Source organism: Nipponia nippon, unplaced genomic scaffold (genome assembly GCF_047370975.1).
Source record: "Nipponia nippon isolate SJK-2023a ecotype South Korea unplaced genomic scaffold, ASM4737097v1 scaffold_20, whole genome shotgun sequence".
In the NCBI taxonomy this organism is placed as follows: Eukaryota; Metazoa; Chordata; class Aves; order Pelecaniformes; family Threskiornithidae; genus Nipponia; species Nipponia nippon.
This window is the reverse complement of record NW_028262337.1, coordinates 4663203-4682226: the sequence shown is the minus strand read 5'-3', so window position 1 is coordinate 4682226 and position 19024 is coordinate 4663203. Positions and strand designations below refer to the sequence as shown.

Genomic DNA, 19024 nt, shown 5'->3' with positions numbered 1-19024 from the left:
ATCTCCGTCACAGGAGGAGGACACCGCGTTCGCCAGATGTCCCATTTGGGTGAGGGGAGGGCAGGTCAGCTGCCCAGCTTCATCTGTCCCTTGGGTTTGCCTTCCTTTTGCTCCTGTTGATTTCTTCACAGTTTTAATAAACTGTGGCATGCTACAGGAATTCATCCCAAATACTCCTTGTTTATTGCTATACAAGCCTGCATCAAAAACACCTTGTGAAAATCCAAGCTTACTCCTGGCAAATGTGGGGAGGTTTCTTCAGCAAAAACAAAGATGAAAACTTATATACTGTAATTAAAATGAACTGGATAAAGGATGCAAAGAGTCTATAAAAACTTCCCAGTCTTGCAGTATAAATAGTAATGGAGTAAGTATATTACTCCTTTAAATAAATAAGGAGTAATAATAGTAAGGGAGTAATGTTTTTACTCTTTTAGTCTTTGTATAAGACTCTGTGTACAAGCTTTCTTCCTTTGCAGGTTGCTTTTAGAAGTTTGAAGGTCATCCAGTGAAAACTAGTTGATTTTGGATTTAACATATAACATTATTATGTAATTACTTTCACTGGCTGTACTGCTTGGACTGGGTTGGTTAGTTGGTTTCTGTTCCTTCCAATTTGGAAACACATCCATCCCTTTTTGCTGCAATTTTTGTGAGCAAGCTGGGACATACTCTAGCTGTCAGAGTGAGAATAAATGCAAAATTAAAGCATATTTGATACAAGAACTGGGTGACAGAAGCTTCCTCTGTGCGTACTTAAAAATGAAAAGTGGTGTATTCTAATAGTCTTTTGACAATTTGATTTATTACCAATTTGTAAGTTATAAAAGGATTTGGCGATTAGAATAACATATGTATATTTTTTGTGTTATGTTAGCCTGAAGAATTTGACATTCAACCATGCCAATGAATTAGGTTAACTATTTCTGGACCTTCAGTTGGAGGAGAGCAGGGATGGGGTCATTTTCTTCACCTGATCACCTCATTGGTCATTACAGGTGCCTCTCTCTGTCGTTACGGTGCTGAAGCAGAACGGTGTTACCCTTTTGCTCACCCTTGCAGTTCGTCTTCCAGTTTGGGTAGACAGTGAGCAGGGTCTTGGGTTTTGATCTATGCTAAGCCTCTCCTCCTAGAACTTGACAGTTAGGCTATAAAATTAACACAGGAGCTGGGAAAAATACTGCTGTTGACAGAATGCAATTTGTTTATTCATATATATGTTAGAGGCAAGAGAATTCCATAGGTAATAGCTACTACTGTATTTTTCTTGTTTTCCTGCTGACTACTTATCTGTTTGATTTGTGGGGGTTTGTACCACAGGGTGCTTGGGAATACATTATCCTGCTAGTTAAGTGAAGGAACCGGATTTGTATTATTACTCTTGTTTTTAAAATCAAATTCAGTTCTGAATTGATCAGCTGCTCCATTATACACAAAAGCCATTATTAGGACGGGTCGTTGTGTGTCTTCACAAAGGTCTATAGCAAGGGAAGGTGTATGGTGAGAGATCAACTGTTAAAGCTGAAAAATTAGGTGGGCCAGGAATACAAAGGCTTTTCTCCCTGTTAACAATACTGTAAATTTTAAAATACATCAATTACCACCTCAGTCAGACTTCCCTACATTACTAACCTGTGTAATAGAAAATATTCAAAATATTCAAAATACTTGTAATACAATTATAAATGTAGATGCAACATATAACTTGCAGCTTAGCTTCACCTGAAGGATTTGTATCCAAAGCTTGCTTGAATTACATTTCAATGTTAAATTAGATTTTCTACGTCTAGACAAGTATTTGATCAAGGCTTTTTCTGCTCTGCTAGTTTAAGGGAGCCCTCCCCACCACCACCCCATTCACAAGGGTGCATCATACAATCAGGTAAGAGGATCGAATCTAAGTGTTTATAAAACAATAATAAACATACTAAGGTGATGAAGGAAGTGAAGACATTGTTTCATTTTGTCAGTAAATAAAGAGTTTAAGAATGTGTAGTTTGTGCTAAGACAATCAAGGACTGTCAGCACTGATTCTTCTGTGGTTTTTTTTTCCCCTATGATTTTAAACCTTTTAAAATCTGCATACAGCATGGGACTACAGTCAGTGTTAGGATCTCAGGCTTTGTAGCACTAGTTATTGGGCTTGGACACTTGCATTAGCTTTTACGGTGCCTGTGTAAGAAAACAGCAAGTTGATTTAGTGACCTTGGAAAAGCTCTAGATTGCTGGTATTTCGCGATGATGTACCTTTTTTCTTGGCACTAAGTTTCCATGCAAAAACACATACATTAACTGATTCTATAGATGTCTCATTTGCACTTTTTGTCAGTGGCTTGATAACTTTCTTTCTGAAGAATGACTGTTATACTTCCAAAGTGCAATATCTCAATATTTTCAGGATTTCGGAAATCTGGAAGTGAAATATCAGCTGGTTTTGAGGATATTTATCTCAAATGTGCAGCACAGATGTAACATCTTCCTTGTCTTCCTGAAACTAAAGAAGGGAAGGGCTGCTGTTTAGGATGATGTCCATTCACAGTTTTACGTTTAGAACTATTCGTCTGTTTTCCTTTAGTCAATATTTTTACTTTTCTTATACACATGCTCTGTCTGGGAACAAATAGCAGTCTCAGACCCTGTGAACTACTGGAATGCTCTGAGTACTGAGTACATTATGGTCCCAGGTGGGAGAGGATGAATTGACGGGCTGAGAGAACTAAAAAAAAAAAAAAATTAAAAAAAATTCTGAAGAGTGAAGCTGCTGGGAAATATGTTTGCTCAAAAGAGATGTAGGGCTTGACTGTATCTCTGCTTTGCACCTAATCTAGACTGCATGAAAACTATTGAAGAAACATAAAACCTTACCAAAATAGTATCGGCGGATAAAGCTTTCTCTTCAGGAAAAGCACACGGGAGAGAGGAAATTAAGAGACAAATGTTTGTTGGGCCTCATTGTGTGCCAGTGAAAAACCTCTGTCGATCACGCCACAGACTGTGTTGTGGCAGTCTGGGAGCAGATTTGAACATTTTCCTCCCCATAAGTATTTTCTATGGTCCATAAAAGCATTTTGTGATTTAAGTTTAGAATCTGATTCTATGTCCATGAGTTATCATAGAGGTTTATGCTTGGCATTTGCTATAGGTCATTTTAGAAAACTTCTGTTACATTAATGTTGGAAGAGCGCAAGAGCAGGAGTTCATATTGTAATTGACCTTAATAAAATTAAAATGAATGAAAATGAAGTCTTTCTAATCTTAAGGAGTATTTCCCAGTGCCTTTATAAACTGTTTATATTTTGTTCCTTACTGAATTTTGAGTGAATTTTGAAATGTATTTTAAATAGTGGCTCTAGACTTGTTGGTATTCATAGTAGACACATCTAAACATAATTAATCCCCTTTTGGCAAATACCATATTCTGCAGTTGAGCTAAAGATACTCTTTGCTATAGAGCCTTAGGGATTACACCTGAATTTCATTAAGGAAGTCTAAATAATATCCAGAAGAATCTTCCCATGTAGAATTGCTTTGGACTGGTTAGGACAAGATGGGATGCAGCTCCCCCCCCAGCCCCCAAACTAGTTGTATTGTTTGCTTTTTGTAAGAATAAAATTGTATTGAGATGAACAGGATATTGTCTGTGAATAATTCAGAGATTGAAGACAGATCTATTGTGCTGGAGTTACAGTTTCAAGGCACGATATGTTTTATAAGCTTTTTTTTTAAAATAAAATAGTCAGATTTTAAATGAATATGAAGAGTTGATGTACAATACAGGATGCTGGGAAACAGATTAATTATATGAACACCAGCTAAAGCTTAGCCTGCTTAGGTGACTGAAAATTCATGGGCTTTATTCAGTGACCATATTATGGTCCATTTACTTCCCAGGCAAGAACTTTGATACTATAGGCTCTTCCTCACATATTATTTGTTTACTATTATCTATTTTTTCCCAGGATAGGTCCCTGCATCTTTCATCATCTGTTTCTGTATAGAAAAATTAATAGGGGAGAGATGTGAAAATGCTTAAGGCTTCTATTCTGTTTTGTTTTGCTTTTTTTTTTATTTAGGGAGAGACAGTCATGGTCTTCTTAGGAAAAAGGAAAAAGTAATTTACCTGCTGCTGTGCATAACAGGGTCCACTTTAAGAATGGAGTTACGTATGACAGATGTTAGGAGTATTGCCTGTGCTTAATGTCCTGCCAAATTAGAAACATGAGAGGAAATTTTTGTCTTATCTGAAACTAAATGCTTGACACAGATTTCGAAGGATTTGTTATTAATCTTAAGTGCTGCATTTTTGCTTTGTGCTGTATGCAATCTCTGTCCTGGGATTTTACGTTTTAAATTTGGAGAGCTGTTGAAGACCAATAGCTCAACAGTCTGTTGGAGATGAGTCCAAAGCTTGAATTATCTTGACGCTTCCTTTCTTGCAACCCATTTCTGCACAGTATAGAACAACTTTTGTCTTTGCCACAGCTTCCTCTTCAGAATTGAGTTCCGAAACTGCTTAAGCTCACTCACCAGTCATTAAAGTACCTGGATTTGAAACTTCTAAACAAGTTTCTTTTCTGGGAACACTTACTCCCTGTGTTTGTCAGTGTTACAGCTTGGACTAGACACAACTCTGGGATGATGATCTCAGTTGTGCAAATGTATACCTGCAGGTTAAACCTTTTAAAGTTTACAGAAGGATTCCAGGTCTCTTTAAGGTTTTAACTAGGTCAATTCAAGGCTTAGATAGAGAAAACATTTTTTGAAAATTTTAGCTTTCTGCTGGCTTGGCCAACAGTTCCAGACTGTCATGCAATAATGAATTTCCTGTCATTAAGCTGATTACTTCTGTAACTAAATGGATTTTTTTTTTCACCCTCTGAATTAAAATGCTCTGCAAAATTATATGTGGCAAGTAATGAAAGTTTATGTAATTAAGAGCTCTATTGTATAAAGTGAGATAGTGATAGTCTCCTGAAGACTCAGGGGAGCCCTGTTTATGTCTAGTGCTGTACATGTTTCAGAGTTATGAGGAGCTCTATACAATTAGTTGTTCTAAGTCGTTATCTTGATAGATAGATTTATTACCAGTAAAACAAGTTCACATTATAAGTCCTTTACATTTAAACAACTTCTGGCATTTTTACAAATGTCTTATTGGAACCGTAGAACTGGGATTTTACAAGATGAAGACTCGTAAGGGTTTTGCAGGCTGATAACTGACTATTATAAGGGAGTTTTGCTGTTTTACCATGGAGATAATGTCTGAATTTCTCAGGGGAAGTGAAAAGTTGCTGTACTTTTGGTAGTTCTTTCAATATTAATGCTTCCCAGTTTGAAAAGCTCTTATTTACTTCCAGCTAATTGTGTTTACTTCCCTTCCTGCAAAAGAAAGGTAGAAAGTAGGAGGGACTCTTGCTAGCTCCTTGAAAAGTTTTGGAGACTTGAGCAAGTTATAAGCCGTTGAAAATTGTCGTAGTCTGTCTAGCTTTTCCTTTGTACAGTGTGTTCCTGGATTCCTGCCAAAATCAGTAAGCATTATTAGCACAACACTTGAACCATCTTGGTGTCTGCGTCAGTATGACACACACAATTTAAACTCCAGACAGGACACAGATAAAATAGTGGTGGCTACAGCTGCAGCTGCTTTCCTCCCTCTAAATACCCTTTGGCCCAGACAAAGGTGTCCTGGGGCAGGTAATCAGAAAAGCTTGAGATCAGATGTCATGTCTGCTGACTGATGTTAATAATCTGTGATTTCATAATCGCTCATTACCAAGGAAGGAATTCTGACCTACCCAAGGCTACTCTGCTGTGAATCCTCTCCGGCGTCCTTCTTCTGAAGATGCCTAAACACCTTTTGAAGCGTGACCCTTAAACAAGGAATAAAGCCGCAAAACAGGGGTTTCTCATGCTGTTTTGCACCGTGCATGGCTTCCACTGAAATCAACTGCCTTTTGGTAATTGTGGATTTCAGTGTAGGAAAATTAAACTAAAATTGAGAGCTTCTGGCTTTCTAACTGGATGACAGAAAAGTAAATCTCTGCTGGTTAGCCACAGAGTGTCAGGCAAATTGCATGGTTATGCTTTCTTCATTTACTCTAACCTGCACGTAGACGTGGAGAGCTCATTCTCCAGAGGCTGCCCACTTGCATGGAATCAAGGAGGCATCTTTACAGAAAATAGGATTTGATGTGTGTAATTATTTTAGTATCTTAATGGCAATTAAGAGGGCAAAATGCAGACTGCATAAGCAACCTTAACTCACAATTTCCTCACTTCTGAGTGTTTGCTTTTACAACCTTATTGAAATTTCAGGAGCAGAGGATGATAATTGGTATTGAGCTGTCAGGTTAACATACAGAGGGACTTCACTGCTAATGGCTGCGGACTTGCTTTTAGAGAAACAGCTTTAAATTTGTTTAAAATGTTGAGACAGATTTGAGATTCTCATGGCTGGTTTGATGCACAATCAGTAGACATGGACAGCAAAGGAGTAAAGTTCAAGCCAACTTGGACCCAGAAGCAACAATGAGCTCTTGGAAAGGTTTTTTAAGTTAAAGGAAGAGTAAGCCTGGCAGTGCCACTCCTGACTCTGATATCATAGAAACATAGAACAGTTTGGGTTGGAAGGGGCCTTTAAAGGTCATCTAGTCCAACCCCCCTGCAATTGGCAGGGACATCTTCAACTAGTGCAGGTTGCTTAGAGCCCCGTCCAGCCTGTCCTTGAATGTTTCCAGGGATGGGGCATCTACCACCCCTCTGGGCAACCTGTTCCAGTGTTTCACCACCCTCATTGTAAAAAATCCCTTCCTTATATCTAGTCTGAATCTACCCTCTTTCAGTTTAAAACCATTACTCCTTGTCCTATGGCGACAGGCCCTGCTAAAAAGACTGTCCCCATCTTTCTTATAAGCCCCCTTTAAGTACTGAAAGGCCGCAATAAGGTCACCCTGCAGCCTTCTCTTTTCCAGGCTGAACAACCCCAACTCGCTCAGCCTTTCCTCACAGGAGAGATGCTCCATCCCTCTAATGATTTTTGTGGCCCTCCTCTGGACCCACTCCAACAGGTCCATGTCCTTCCTGTGGTGAGGACCCCAGAGCTGGACGCAGCACTCCAGGTGGGGTCTCACCAGAGCGGAGTAGAGGGGCAGAATCACCTCCCTCAGCCTGCTGGCCACACTGCTTTTGATGCAGCCAGGATACAGTTGGCTTTCTGGGCTGCAAGTGCACTTTGCCGGCTCCTGTCCAGCTTTTCGTCCACCAGCACCCCCAAGTCCTTCTCGGCAGGGCTGCTCTCCATCCCTTCATCCCCCAGCCTGTATTGATAGAGGGGTTTCCCCAACCCAGGTGCAGGACCTCGCACCTGTCCTTGTTGAACCGCATGAGGTTCACATGGGCCCACCTCTCCAGCCTGTCCAGATCCCTCTGGATGGTATCCCATCCCTCAGGCGTGTCAACTACACCACTCAGCTTGGTGTCACCTGCAAACTTGCGAGGGTGCACTCGATTCTGCTATGTCATTGGTGAAGATATTAAACAGTACTGGTCCCAGTATGAACCCCTGAGGGACACCACTCATCACTGATCTCCATTTGGACATTGAGCCGTTGACCACCACCCTCTGGATGTGACCATCCAACTAATTCCTCATCCACCGAACAGTCCACCCGTCAAATCCATATCTCTCCAATTTAGAGAGAAGGATGTTGTGGGGGACCATACCAAAGGCCTTACACAAGTCCAGAGAGATGACATCCGTAGCTCTTCCCTCATCCATTGATGTACTTACTCCGTCATAGAAGGCCACTAGGTTGGTCAGGCAGGACTTGCCCTTGGTGAAGCCATGCTGGCTGTCTTGAATCACCTCCCTGTCCTCCACGTGCCTTAGCATGGCTTCCAGGAGGATCTGTTCCATGATCTTCCCAGGCACAGAGGTGAGGTTGACAGGTTGGTAGTTCCCAGGGTCCTCCTTTTTACCCTTTTTAAAAATGGCTGCCATGTTTCCCTTTTTCCAGTCCCCACAGACTTCACCTGACTGCCATGACTTTTCAAATATCGTGGAGAGTGGCTTAGCAACTACATCAGCCAATTCCCTCAGGACTCTGGGATGCATCTCGTCAGGCCCCATAGACTTATGTATGTTCAGGTTCCTCAGGTGGTCATGAACCTGACCTTCTCTCGCAGTGGGAGGGACTTTGCTCCCCCAGTCCCTGTCTTGCGGTCCATCCACTCAAGAGGTATGGGAAAAGAGGCTGCCAGTGAAGACTGAGGCAAAAAAGTTTTTGAGTACTTCAGCCTTCTCCTCGTCCATTGTTACCAGTTTGCCAGTCTTGCTTATCAGGGGGTAGTGCTTTCTTTGACCTTCCTTTTCTGGCTGACATAGCTATAGAAGCCCTTCTTATTATCCTTTGCATCCCTCACCAGGTTCAGTTCCAGCTGCACCTTGGCCTTCCTGACTCCATCCTTACACAACCGGGCAGCGTCCCTGTACTCTTCCCAGGATACCTGCCCCTGCTTCCACCGCCTGTGCATTTCCTTCTTGCCCTTTAGTTTAACCAGCAGGTCTCAACTCATCCACACCAGTGTCTTGCCTTCCTTTCCTGATTTCTTACACATGGAGACCGAGAGCTCTTGCGCTTTATGGAAGGCGTCCTTAAAGATCTGCCAGCTCTGTTCTGCTCCCTTGTCCCTGAGGGCAGTTTCTGAGGGAGTCCTATTGACTAACTCCTTGAATGGCTGGAATTTTGCTTTCCTAAAATTCAGGGTCCTGACTTTACTCTTTGCCTGTCCCATATCCCTCAGGACTGCGAGCTCCACCAGTGCATGATCACTGCAGCCCAGGCTGCTTCCAGTCTTGACATCGCTGATTAGCTCGCTTGCATTGGTGACCAACGGGTCCAGTATCGCATCCCCTCTGGTAGGGCTGTCTATTACCTGGCTTAAGAAGTTATCCTTAGTGCACTCCAGGAGTCTCCTGGATTGCCTACAGCTCGCCGTGCTACTTTTCCAGCAGATGTCAAGGTGGTTGAAGTCCCGCAGCAGGATGAGAGCCTGCAAGCGCAATGCCTCCTGTAACTGCAGTAAGAAGGCTTCATCAATAGGCTCCCCTTGATTGGGCGGCCTGTAGCAGACACCAACTACAAGGTTCCCTTTGTTGCCTCGGTCTCTGATTCTTACCCATAAGCTTTCAGCCTCCTTGTGGCTGTTCTTCAGAGACGGCTCTTCACACTCTGTCCATTTCTTGACATAGAGGGCAACCCCTCCACCCCTCCTTCCTCATCTGTCCCTTCTGAACAGCCTATAGCCACTGGCAGCTGCACTGCAGTCATGGGATTCATCCCACCAAGCTTCAGTAACGGCAATTAGGTCGTAGCTTTCTAGCAGCACAGAGGCTTCCAGCTCCTCCTGTTTGTTGCCCATGCTGCATGCTTTGGTGTAGAAGCAATTCAGCTGGGCTGTCGGCCGTGTCACCTTCTCAGAGGAAGACCCCTTAATTCCTTTGAGGTACTTCACTATTGGCTCCTATTACCTCAGGAGCCCCTGGCTTCAAGTGTGCTGCAGGGTAGCCAGCACATCTCAGAGCAACAGGCTGAGGGCCCTCGCTAGCACCCCATCCCTCCAACCTTGGTGTGTCAGCCCACAGCTCGTCACGGGCAAGCCTGGTATTATCCCCCTCCTCCCTCTGGTTTAAAGCTCTGTCAATGAGCCCCGCTAGCTCATGAGAAAAGACCCTCTTCACGCTGTGAGAGAGGTGAATCCCATCTGATGCCAGCAGGCCTGGTGCTGTGTAGGCCATCCCATGGATGGGAAAACCCAAAATTGTGGTGGTGACACCAGCCATGGAGCCATGTATTAACAGACTGGGTCCATCTGTTTCTTCCAGTGTCACTGCCTGCAACTGGAAGGAGAGAGGAAAAAACAACCTGTGCTCCAGATTCCCTACACCTCTGCTGTAGATGGACTGTCATCCACATCATCCATAGACTGGCCTTCCACATCCAGAGCCTTATACCTGTTGTACTGAGGCACCTGGGAAGGCAAGGTGGGCAAGGAGGGGGTTCGCCTGCCACCCCGAGCATGGACTTTCCTCCATTCACTCCTTTCCTTTAAGCTACTGCCTTCAGCCTGTCAGGGGGAGGATACAGGATCCCCTTGATCTTGTGTTTTGTCTGGTGGCTGTTCCCGTTTCTGCCTCAGGGAGGGCAGAGCATGGTTCCACCAGTCTCTCTCTTTCTCAGAGTCCCTGACGCTCCTTAACCTTTCTACTTCCTCTCGTAGCTCTGCCACCAGGCTGAGCAGTTCGCCCACTTGGTCACACCTCACACAGCTGTTCTCGCTACGGCCATCCGTTACCAGTGAAAGGCTCTGGCCGCCCTGCAGCCTGAGACCTGGGTGGCTGCATGTTTTCATGGGAGCTCTGTCTGGGTTGCCACATCCATTCTGGTGAGTGCAGAGGATGTGGTTTTCTGCTGGTATGGGTGTATGATATCGGTGTGTTCATTCACAGAGCACATGCCAGTTGGCTGGTTTGGGTTTGCATTCTTGCATTGTGCTTTATGTTTTCTTACATCTACAAATTCATGAAAATCCTATAGGCCAGATGAAATGGTTTAGTGGGATGGATGTAGCTGGCAGTGGGATGCTTGACATACCTCCTTCAGAAGAGAAAGCTTCAATGATCAGGTGTGAGAGTTAAGACTGTTATGGCAGTCTCCTGCACTTTAACCACCAGGTTGTATCATGTAGAAAACAGTCATTAGAAAAATTTAGAAGCCTTTAAGAGTTCAGGGTGGAATGAGGGAAGCAAGAGACTGAAGCTGGACTGTAAAACAGCCAGACATGAAATGTGTCTATTTCTCACAAGATGTAGATGAGTGGATGAAGGTGAAGACAATGACTAAACAGTAGATGGAAATCATGCAGACTGGAGCAGGCCATATAATCACTTTGTCATTGAGTATGAGTCCATGTATTTTTTTTCAAGACTCCCAACGTCATGTGTTTGAGTATCTTCTCTAACCAGGTCATGAAGAGCCTTGTGATGATGTCCAGAACACTTTTGTTTTCTGCAGTGCCCCATTTGTTGTTATGTTAAGAACATTTTTCTAATAAATGTTTTTACGTTTTTTAGCCTTATCATCCTCTCAGACTGAATAATTGATTTCCAGCAGACCTGCTTCTTGTGTGCTCAAACTTAGGTTAGCGTGTACCAAAATAACAATGATGTGCCAATGTCTCTTGAATTTTTTTATGGAGAAAAGGAAACACTGATTGTGTTGCTTTTTTAAGTGTATGTGGCAGTATATTCAATGATATATCTGAAACACAAGTAACCATTGCAGTTCCGTGTTAAGAGTTTCAAACTTGTAATTAAGTAAAATAAATTCATTTTTGTGTAACGTTGATAATTCTGGCAGATAAGGATAAGACAGGGTATTACATGACAAACGAGGGTTATTTAGTGATATGTTCTGTTACTTCGGCTGGAGTTGGCTGCCTGGCAGAATTTCTTCTGCTTTTGAAAAGGGAGAGACATCTTGCTTACCTATTCTCTAGTTCTTCATTTGATAAAGTGTGAAATTACATTTTGTTTTGTTTTGTTTTGTTTTGTTTTCCCCTGGGAGTCCAGAGTTTGCTGTTTTCTATCTTAAAATTATTGGATGCCTCTCTCCTGATGGATGTATCTGCACAGTTACACATGTTTTCTACCATCATAGAACAAATGTAATATACAGTGTTAAGTTTTGAATTAGCAATGTAACTACTATATCAGAATCAGTAATTTGCTCTTATGAAGGTGAGGAAAAAGAACAATTTCAAGTCATGACCTGAAGTTTATGGAAGTGTTTCTGGACTTCTGAACACATCATTTCGTAGATTGAAACAGCAAGTTTCTTAATGTTTGTTGTTTCAAAAAATACAAAAAAGCTGGGGAACTTTCTTTTTAATTTGGATGGAAAATTTCTTTGTACGAAGGAAAGATAATGGTGAAAACCTTCAGAATAGGACAGAGGAATGTTCAGACTTCACATTTTCTGTACAAATGCTTGATGAAAACCTGTTTATATACACACTAGGCCTTCTATAGATGATAAGTATAGAAGACTTCAGAGGATTTGGAATGCAGAATACCTGGATCTACCCACAAAGTTGTTTCCAAAAGACTGAAGCATTGTGATGGATCATGTAACATTAGAAAGTATGCCAAGAAAGGTGTCACTTCAGGCTTGCCTACATGGAGAAATAACCCAAAATATCTATCAAGCGAAAGATAGATACAGTAGCTCTCTGAGAGGATCTTAAGAGTCCCTTTTTTAGTCCACTTTGAAAGTGGGTTAAGCTAAACCACAGAAAAGCTTTTAGTAAGAGTGTCTGTGGGGGAGTTTAGACGGGATAGCTGTAGTACTTCCACGTTTTCACAATCCCTTCCCCACATAGACTAACTTCTACAACAGGTTTGACCATTTCTAGGAAAATTTTCCTTTTGAGTTTGTGACAGCATACAGTTTCCCAAAACCTTTTAACTGTATTTGTGAATAAAGAGACAAATGAAGGCTCTCAAAAATGATGTGAATGTAACTTAATGCTGGGCATAACCAGTTAAATATGCTACACAAACATTGATTATAAATTTCTACCTCATACTTGATAGCAGAATACAGGGAAATCAATACAACCTGTACAACTTACGAGATCATAAAATTCCTGTATTTTTGGCACAGAGGAGGCCAGAACTTTTTTGGATAAGCCAGGTGGAAAGTCAGGTTCTGGAATACTTCAGCCTTGAAGACTGAATCTGAATAACAAAGCAAAACACATATCGTGAACAGTCAGAAACAGTAGTCTAATATATTTTAGCACAAGCCTCAGAAAAGTGTTGTTGCATGTTTAATGCTCAAAAAGAAGGTGGTGCTCAGCAGTGTCTTACCAGAAGAACTGAAACTGTGAACAGGATGCAATTCAATTTATCATGCTTGTCACTACAATCTCAACAGGTCCTTCTAATATTAAAAAATGTAATTTTGTAAGTGCTTCAAGCATAATGTCTACCACTCTCATCAAAGAGGCCTTGTTAGGTAGATAAATTATTCTAGTGTATCATTTTGCGTGTTCACAGTAAGATTAAATTGCTTTATAGTAAAACTCCCATGTTTAAAAGCTTTCAACTGCACATACTATACTAAAGTTTACAATATGATTCACAAACAGAAGATAGCATAATTCATTATGAATCCTTTTAAAAAAGTGGGTTAAACGTATTCTTCTCTGCGTGAAGGAACTTCCTGGTTAATCCAGTAGCACATTCCCATACTGTTCTCATGCTTTTCCCTGCTTCAAATGGGGTATTTCTACCTCTTCCACAGCAGAGAACTCATGTGCCCGTAAGCGTTCGGCACAAACAGAAAGTATTGTGGAGTTTCCCAGTGGGATGATGTGCCTTTTTAATGTTATTTAGATTCTCAGCTCCTTGGGAAAGGTACAGACCCTAGCCCATGTGTTGTGTACTGTGTGAAAGATATCGGTGTGTCAGAAATGGGGAAAACCTGCAGGTTTTCATGTTTGCAGTGTGTGACCTGCCCTGGCTGAAGCACCCTGCAGCTCCCGAGAGGGCCATGCAGCGTGCCGAAGGCGACGCAGCCGGCAGGGTCTGTCAGGCTTCCCCCTGTGGAAACGCCTCTGCTGCAGCGAGCCGACAGTTGTTCTTGCCTACTTTTTACATGGTAAAATATTTATCCTCTGGTTTTGTTTGCAAAATAGTTCTGCGAAATGTATCACTTGTATATAAGAGCCAGTCTTAGCAGTAGGACAGGGAAGGCTATTAATGACTGGGAAATTGTCAAAGAGCAAAGCTTAGTAGAGCCAAAATAGTAAAGAAATTGATCCCACTCCTCCGCCAGTTTAGTCTGCACATATTATCTGAATGCAATGCTGTTCATAGTCAAAACAACATGGGTAGCTATAATAGATTAAAACTGCTTTTCGTCATTTTCTTCTTGAAAGACCAAACTTTTTTCTTACTGTGTTTGTGACTCTGCCTGAAGAACATAGGGCTAGACTTTACGGTTTGTTTAGCTATGAAGGGATGACAGACTAGGGGGGTGGTAAGGGGAGCTTAGTTTTGGAATGTAAATACATGTAGAGCTCTTCTTTTGTTTAGCATCTCTTTAAACTAAGACAAAAAAAATCAGTGAATGAATGAATAGCAGCATGGTGAAATACCTAAATGTTTGAGTTAAAATTTTTGGATGTTTGAAATCCTATTTGGATCCTTTTCCCAGATCGCAGTGCATTCATATGCACTCAGCAGGAAACTTCATGGAGATGCACATTTGGGCAGAAGGTCTTTGGCGGTGCCTTTTTCTTAACTTGTGTCTTTTCTTCTTTTGAAGAAAGTAATGGCTTAAGTCTGACTGAAGAACAATCTTTTTTGTATGTTCCTTATAAGAATTTACTTATGGTTCACAGATTTTACCCACCATCTATGTCTGCAGTCCTTTGGATTTAAAACAGCATATATCCCACTGCAGACAACAGGAAACGCCAAATTAAAGACTTAATGACATACTGCTGAAAGAAGACAAAAGGTGACAAATTATAAAACAGCCAGCTAAACTTTTAAAGAAAACGCTGAAAAAAATCCCACATTCAGACAGCTTGAAAAGGATAAGGATATTGTTACACTTGCAGACATGTTAATAGAAATTAGACTGAATTATGCTGAATATAAACTTAAGCATTTAAAAAGAACGAACGGGTTTCAAAAACCAGCAATTTCCTAGAACAATGAAAACGGGCTTCTGAGTTTAAAAAAAAAGTGAATACTTTGATATGTTTTAACCTTGTTGATACTTGTGACTAACCACAGACTCCATTTTTGTAACTGTGAAACTAGTGAATGTGTGACTTCTACCTTTTAAAAATTATTAACCTCTGTTGCTGATGCAAGTGCAGTTGTGTTGGCTTTCCCTGCAGTTGTGCCCTGGCTGTGTGCTCCAGCCTGACAGCCTTTGGCTTGTTTTACAATGGGTGGAGCATCCTTTGATCTCCTGTTGAGTTCTGGAGAGATGGTAGAAGAGGAGTGAGATGAGTGAAAAAGAGAAGGGAGGGGGAATTATACAGATGAAAAAGCAAGGTGGCAGACTTTTCCTCTCCAATCCCAGCGGCTTTGATCCCCTAATTTATTTAATCATTTTAATATTTACATTCTTTGATGGTGAACATTTTGTGTTTTAGTATCCTTAATGTCATGAACTTAATTTTGGACTGTAGCACTTAGTAACTTAACAGGAGGTGCTGCTTCTGGTTGGGAAATGGCAAGAATGTGAACAATGGTTCAACTGGTAGTTTGAGACCAGTTGTCTTGCATTTATATTAGATACTGTTCCCAGTTTACCTTAAGGATTCACACTTAAAGGGTTACCTACTCCGTACTTTACTGATACAAGTCTGAAATCAGATCAGAGGGAATCTGTCAGTAACTTCACTGTGAATAATCATCACGATAGGACTGTGGTGAAACTTTTTATTCATATGCTCCTAAAATTATATTTTTAGATTCCTGTCACTGCCACTGCAATATTTAGAAATACACGGCACCCATTTGATCGATAAATGCTGTTGATGCATTGTTTTGGTTTGTTGTTTGGTTTTTTTTTATGATTTGGAAAAAAGATGAATGATTGCTTGGGGATTCCTAGTGGAAGCAAATTGCATATTAAGAGAGAGTGAGCTCTTTATTCATGACTCCACTTCTCATGAAAAGAAATGTTTAAACAGGAACATTTGCAGGCCTATGTGAAGTGTAGTATTCATCTAACTCTGGTTATGATGATAAATTCCATTGCTTACCTAATATTCGAACAAGCATCTTCATCCTCTGTGTATGCCTCTATACTCCAAAGAAACTTGCCATGTATATATTTTTGGTTTTTATATATATATATAAAACCCAGTCATCTGCCACTGTGCTGAGAATATTCTGACCAGCTTTATCTCCTTTTTAGATATTGTCTGCATCCATCTGTTGTTTGTGTTGTTACACATGCATTGTAAGTTCTGGGGCTGAGCTTCTGTTTTGTATGTGCAGCATCTATTGCAATGGGTACAAGTCAACAGCTGCGCATCAGGCAATGCAGTAAAGCAAAATAATGAACGAGTGTGTATGTGTCAGACAAGCCGCTGTCATTGTGAATGTGCAGCACTGAGAAACATCATGAGATGAGTGAAATAGAGAAGACTCACCAAGTTATTTTATTTGGCATTGTTCTTGATAATATGAGAGGCCAGTTTTATTTCTTTGGTTTAAAGCTGGACTGAAACATTTACCCCACCTCTTCCCATATGGAAAAAAGTTTGCCATTGCAAAAGCACTGCTTTTTGACTGCTTCAGCAGTTAGAAACTTGCTTGATTTTTAGTTGGGCTTGCTTTTATAAAGTGTCAAACTCCATTTGATGTTCATCTTTCAATACAGTGCTCCTCAAAATGTTTTTAAGCGAAAGTGCTACCTAGTCTTTTTAAAAATATGTGAATAGTCAAAGTATAGTCATTGCTTGATGGTCTATGCTCTCAAGGGTGTTATCCAGGCTAGTTTTGAAGAACTGAGCAGCCACACTGTATTTATGTGCATCGTAGGAGAAATACAGATTTGTGAACTCTCTTGGGCTGGAGCTGAGTTGTAATAGATGTCTGTACAGCATATCATACAGTGGGGCCCCAGTCTCTACTGAGGTTTGTAAATTTTACCATGATAAAAATAATAAAGGAGAATCTTCTTGAAAAGATAGTTTAGCCTCAGGGTGTTGCCTTTTTGTGCGTATATATATACACACACACTCTCAGCTATTCAGTTGTTAGCAGTTCAGCCAAAATTTTTTGTTTTAATACCTACAGAACCATTAATTCCTCATTTGAAATAGAGAAAAGTTCAAATTGAGAAAAATCCTCCAAATTTAATTTACAAAAAGTGAAAAGCAAAGATGAAGTTTGAGAACTGATTTTAAACAAAAAAGTTTGTTTTTCTTATGGCAAAAAATATTAATCAGAATATTCCCCAGTGATTTGCAGGATCTGGTAGAAATGGAGCAGAGGAGAAAGCCTGGCATATGATAATCTTGCAGAAGAAATTAGTAACCACAAACAGTATTTAGCAAGTCAATTTTAAGTTTTAAAACGTAAGCTTTCTTCTTGTATAGTTCTGCCAGAAAGCAGAAACAAACAAGCAAAAAATCAGTAATCTCAGACAGATCTGAGACTAGCTACAGTGAAGGAAGTTTCCTGATAATGAAGACTGCCTTCTCACAGCAACAAGGAAAGGGCCACTAATCCCTCGAGAGGGAGACAGTGAATGTAACTAGGTTTGAGCTGGTTGGTTGGCATGGAGTGGAAGAAAGGGGAAAGAGATGCAGGGAAGGAGCAGCAGGATTAGGGCTGTTCCTTCTTTAGGACTTTCCACCTCTCCATTTGTGGTTGGAGGAAGATGAGAGCCAGCTGTTGGCTCACCTGGGTTTTTCAGGAGCCTCTGGCTCCTAAAATTAAACTTCATGGGTGTGGAGAACATCTTTTTGTTACATTTAGGTACTAGCAAATAGAAATAGTTTGTAGGTTCTGCTGAAAAACAAATAATAGTTACACCCAAAGCTAATTTTGTGTTAAAGGAAAGTATATACTTTCTGAGCAAGTTCAGGTACAATATTCCAACCATACAAGCATAAAATTAGCTCTCTTTGCAGCTATAGTTTCTCTTGATGCAAATATTATTTTAAACTTAGTTTAGAGTCTGTAGAGAGTGCATGGTGGTTAGTCCTAAAAACTGTCCTGTGTTTATGCTCAGAAGCTGACTGCCCAGTGTGTTACAGCTGTGACTTCAAAAGCCAGTTTGCAGGAGGGGGAAACAGTGGTTTTACTCTGGTGGCACTGCAGCCTTGGGTCTGAACTGCAAAGCTGCCAAAATTGCTAGTAATCATGGTGGTGTTAATCAGGGGGTTTGTTTCTTTGTTACTGAGAATGCCAGCTATTCCAGAAATTAAGCAAGACCCTCGATTAAATTTGTACAGGCTATCAAACTATCATCAAATGGCATCAACTTCTAGTAAGATACGGTCAGAATTATCTTCTGCAGTGAAATCCCTACAGGCATTGAAGGAATGGTGCCGTGAAGAACAGACCTGCCATTGGCAATGCTCCAGCCCTGCAGATGTGAGGCGGAGGAGGTTCTGCAGGATTAGGGGAGTGGAGAATATGCTGTGTTCAGCCTCAAAACTCTACCCTGGTTTACAATCCTAGGTTGCTCAATATGGGTGGAAGGTGGCAGAAACTAAGAATGTTTCATAAAATTGTTTAGGAAAAGTGAAAGCAAAAGATGAAAAAAACAAAATAAAAGTTGCTTGTAACTTCCCAAAAATGATTAAATAAATAAAGAAAAATCCATGATCTTAAGACCTGCCCCATGAAAACTGTCAAATATGTTTTGAATGAATGATTTTAACGGTTGATTTGACATGTATTTTTGATGTCATTGAAACACAACTCTCCTGTGGTGCACCAGACATTTTAAAGTGGTTTATCACTGTTATCTTGGCTACCGCCGCTATCCTGTGTTGAGCCAGTGGGACTCTTCACCACTCCACTGAAGTTTTCTGACCACTGAAATGCAACATAACACAAAACCTAACCAAATATCCATAGCTTACCCTACGCGCTTCTTGAAATGGAGAACCTAGTTCCTCACTGCCTTGTCTGATTTTCTAGGGCCATGGGGTGGTTTTTTTATTTCATTGGTTTTGTGTTGGTTTTTTTTTTTTTCTCCAGGTGTTGGTGGTATGGCACCCTAAATACAGCAAAGTAAAACACAAAACGAAACACACACCCCCTCCAAAAAAAACCCCTGCACTTATTTTTGTTAACTAGGAAAGTCAAGGTCTTTATTTTAAACTTAAGAACTGTATTGTTTTATAATTAGAAAGCACTCACCTAGCTTCTCACCAGGTTGGTTGCTCTCCTGTGCGAACCTTACTGCCTCTTCCT

General features: G+C 40.9%; 1 protein-coding gene across 7 annotated transcripts in view; it reads left to right on the top strand.

The window, feature by feature from the left end:
- ARL15 (ARF like GTPase 15) overlaps positions 1-19024 on the top strand; it is a 228881-nt gene that overhangs the window by 138559 nt on the left and 71298 nt on the right. The window contains exon 7 of one of the 7 annotated variants that reach the window (XM_087759854.1): positions 9884-10085. The exons of the other annotated variants lie outside the window; for them this stretch is intronic. Within the exon in view, the coding sequence (XP_087615980.1) occupies positions 9884-10024 (141 nt within the window). The 3' untranslated portion in view covers positions 10025-10085. Of the gene's footprint in view, positions 1-9883; positions 10086-19024 lie in introns of those variants that run through there. 7 annotated transcript variants of the gene reach the window in all.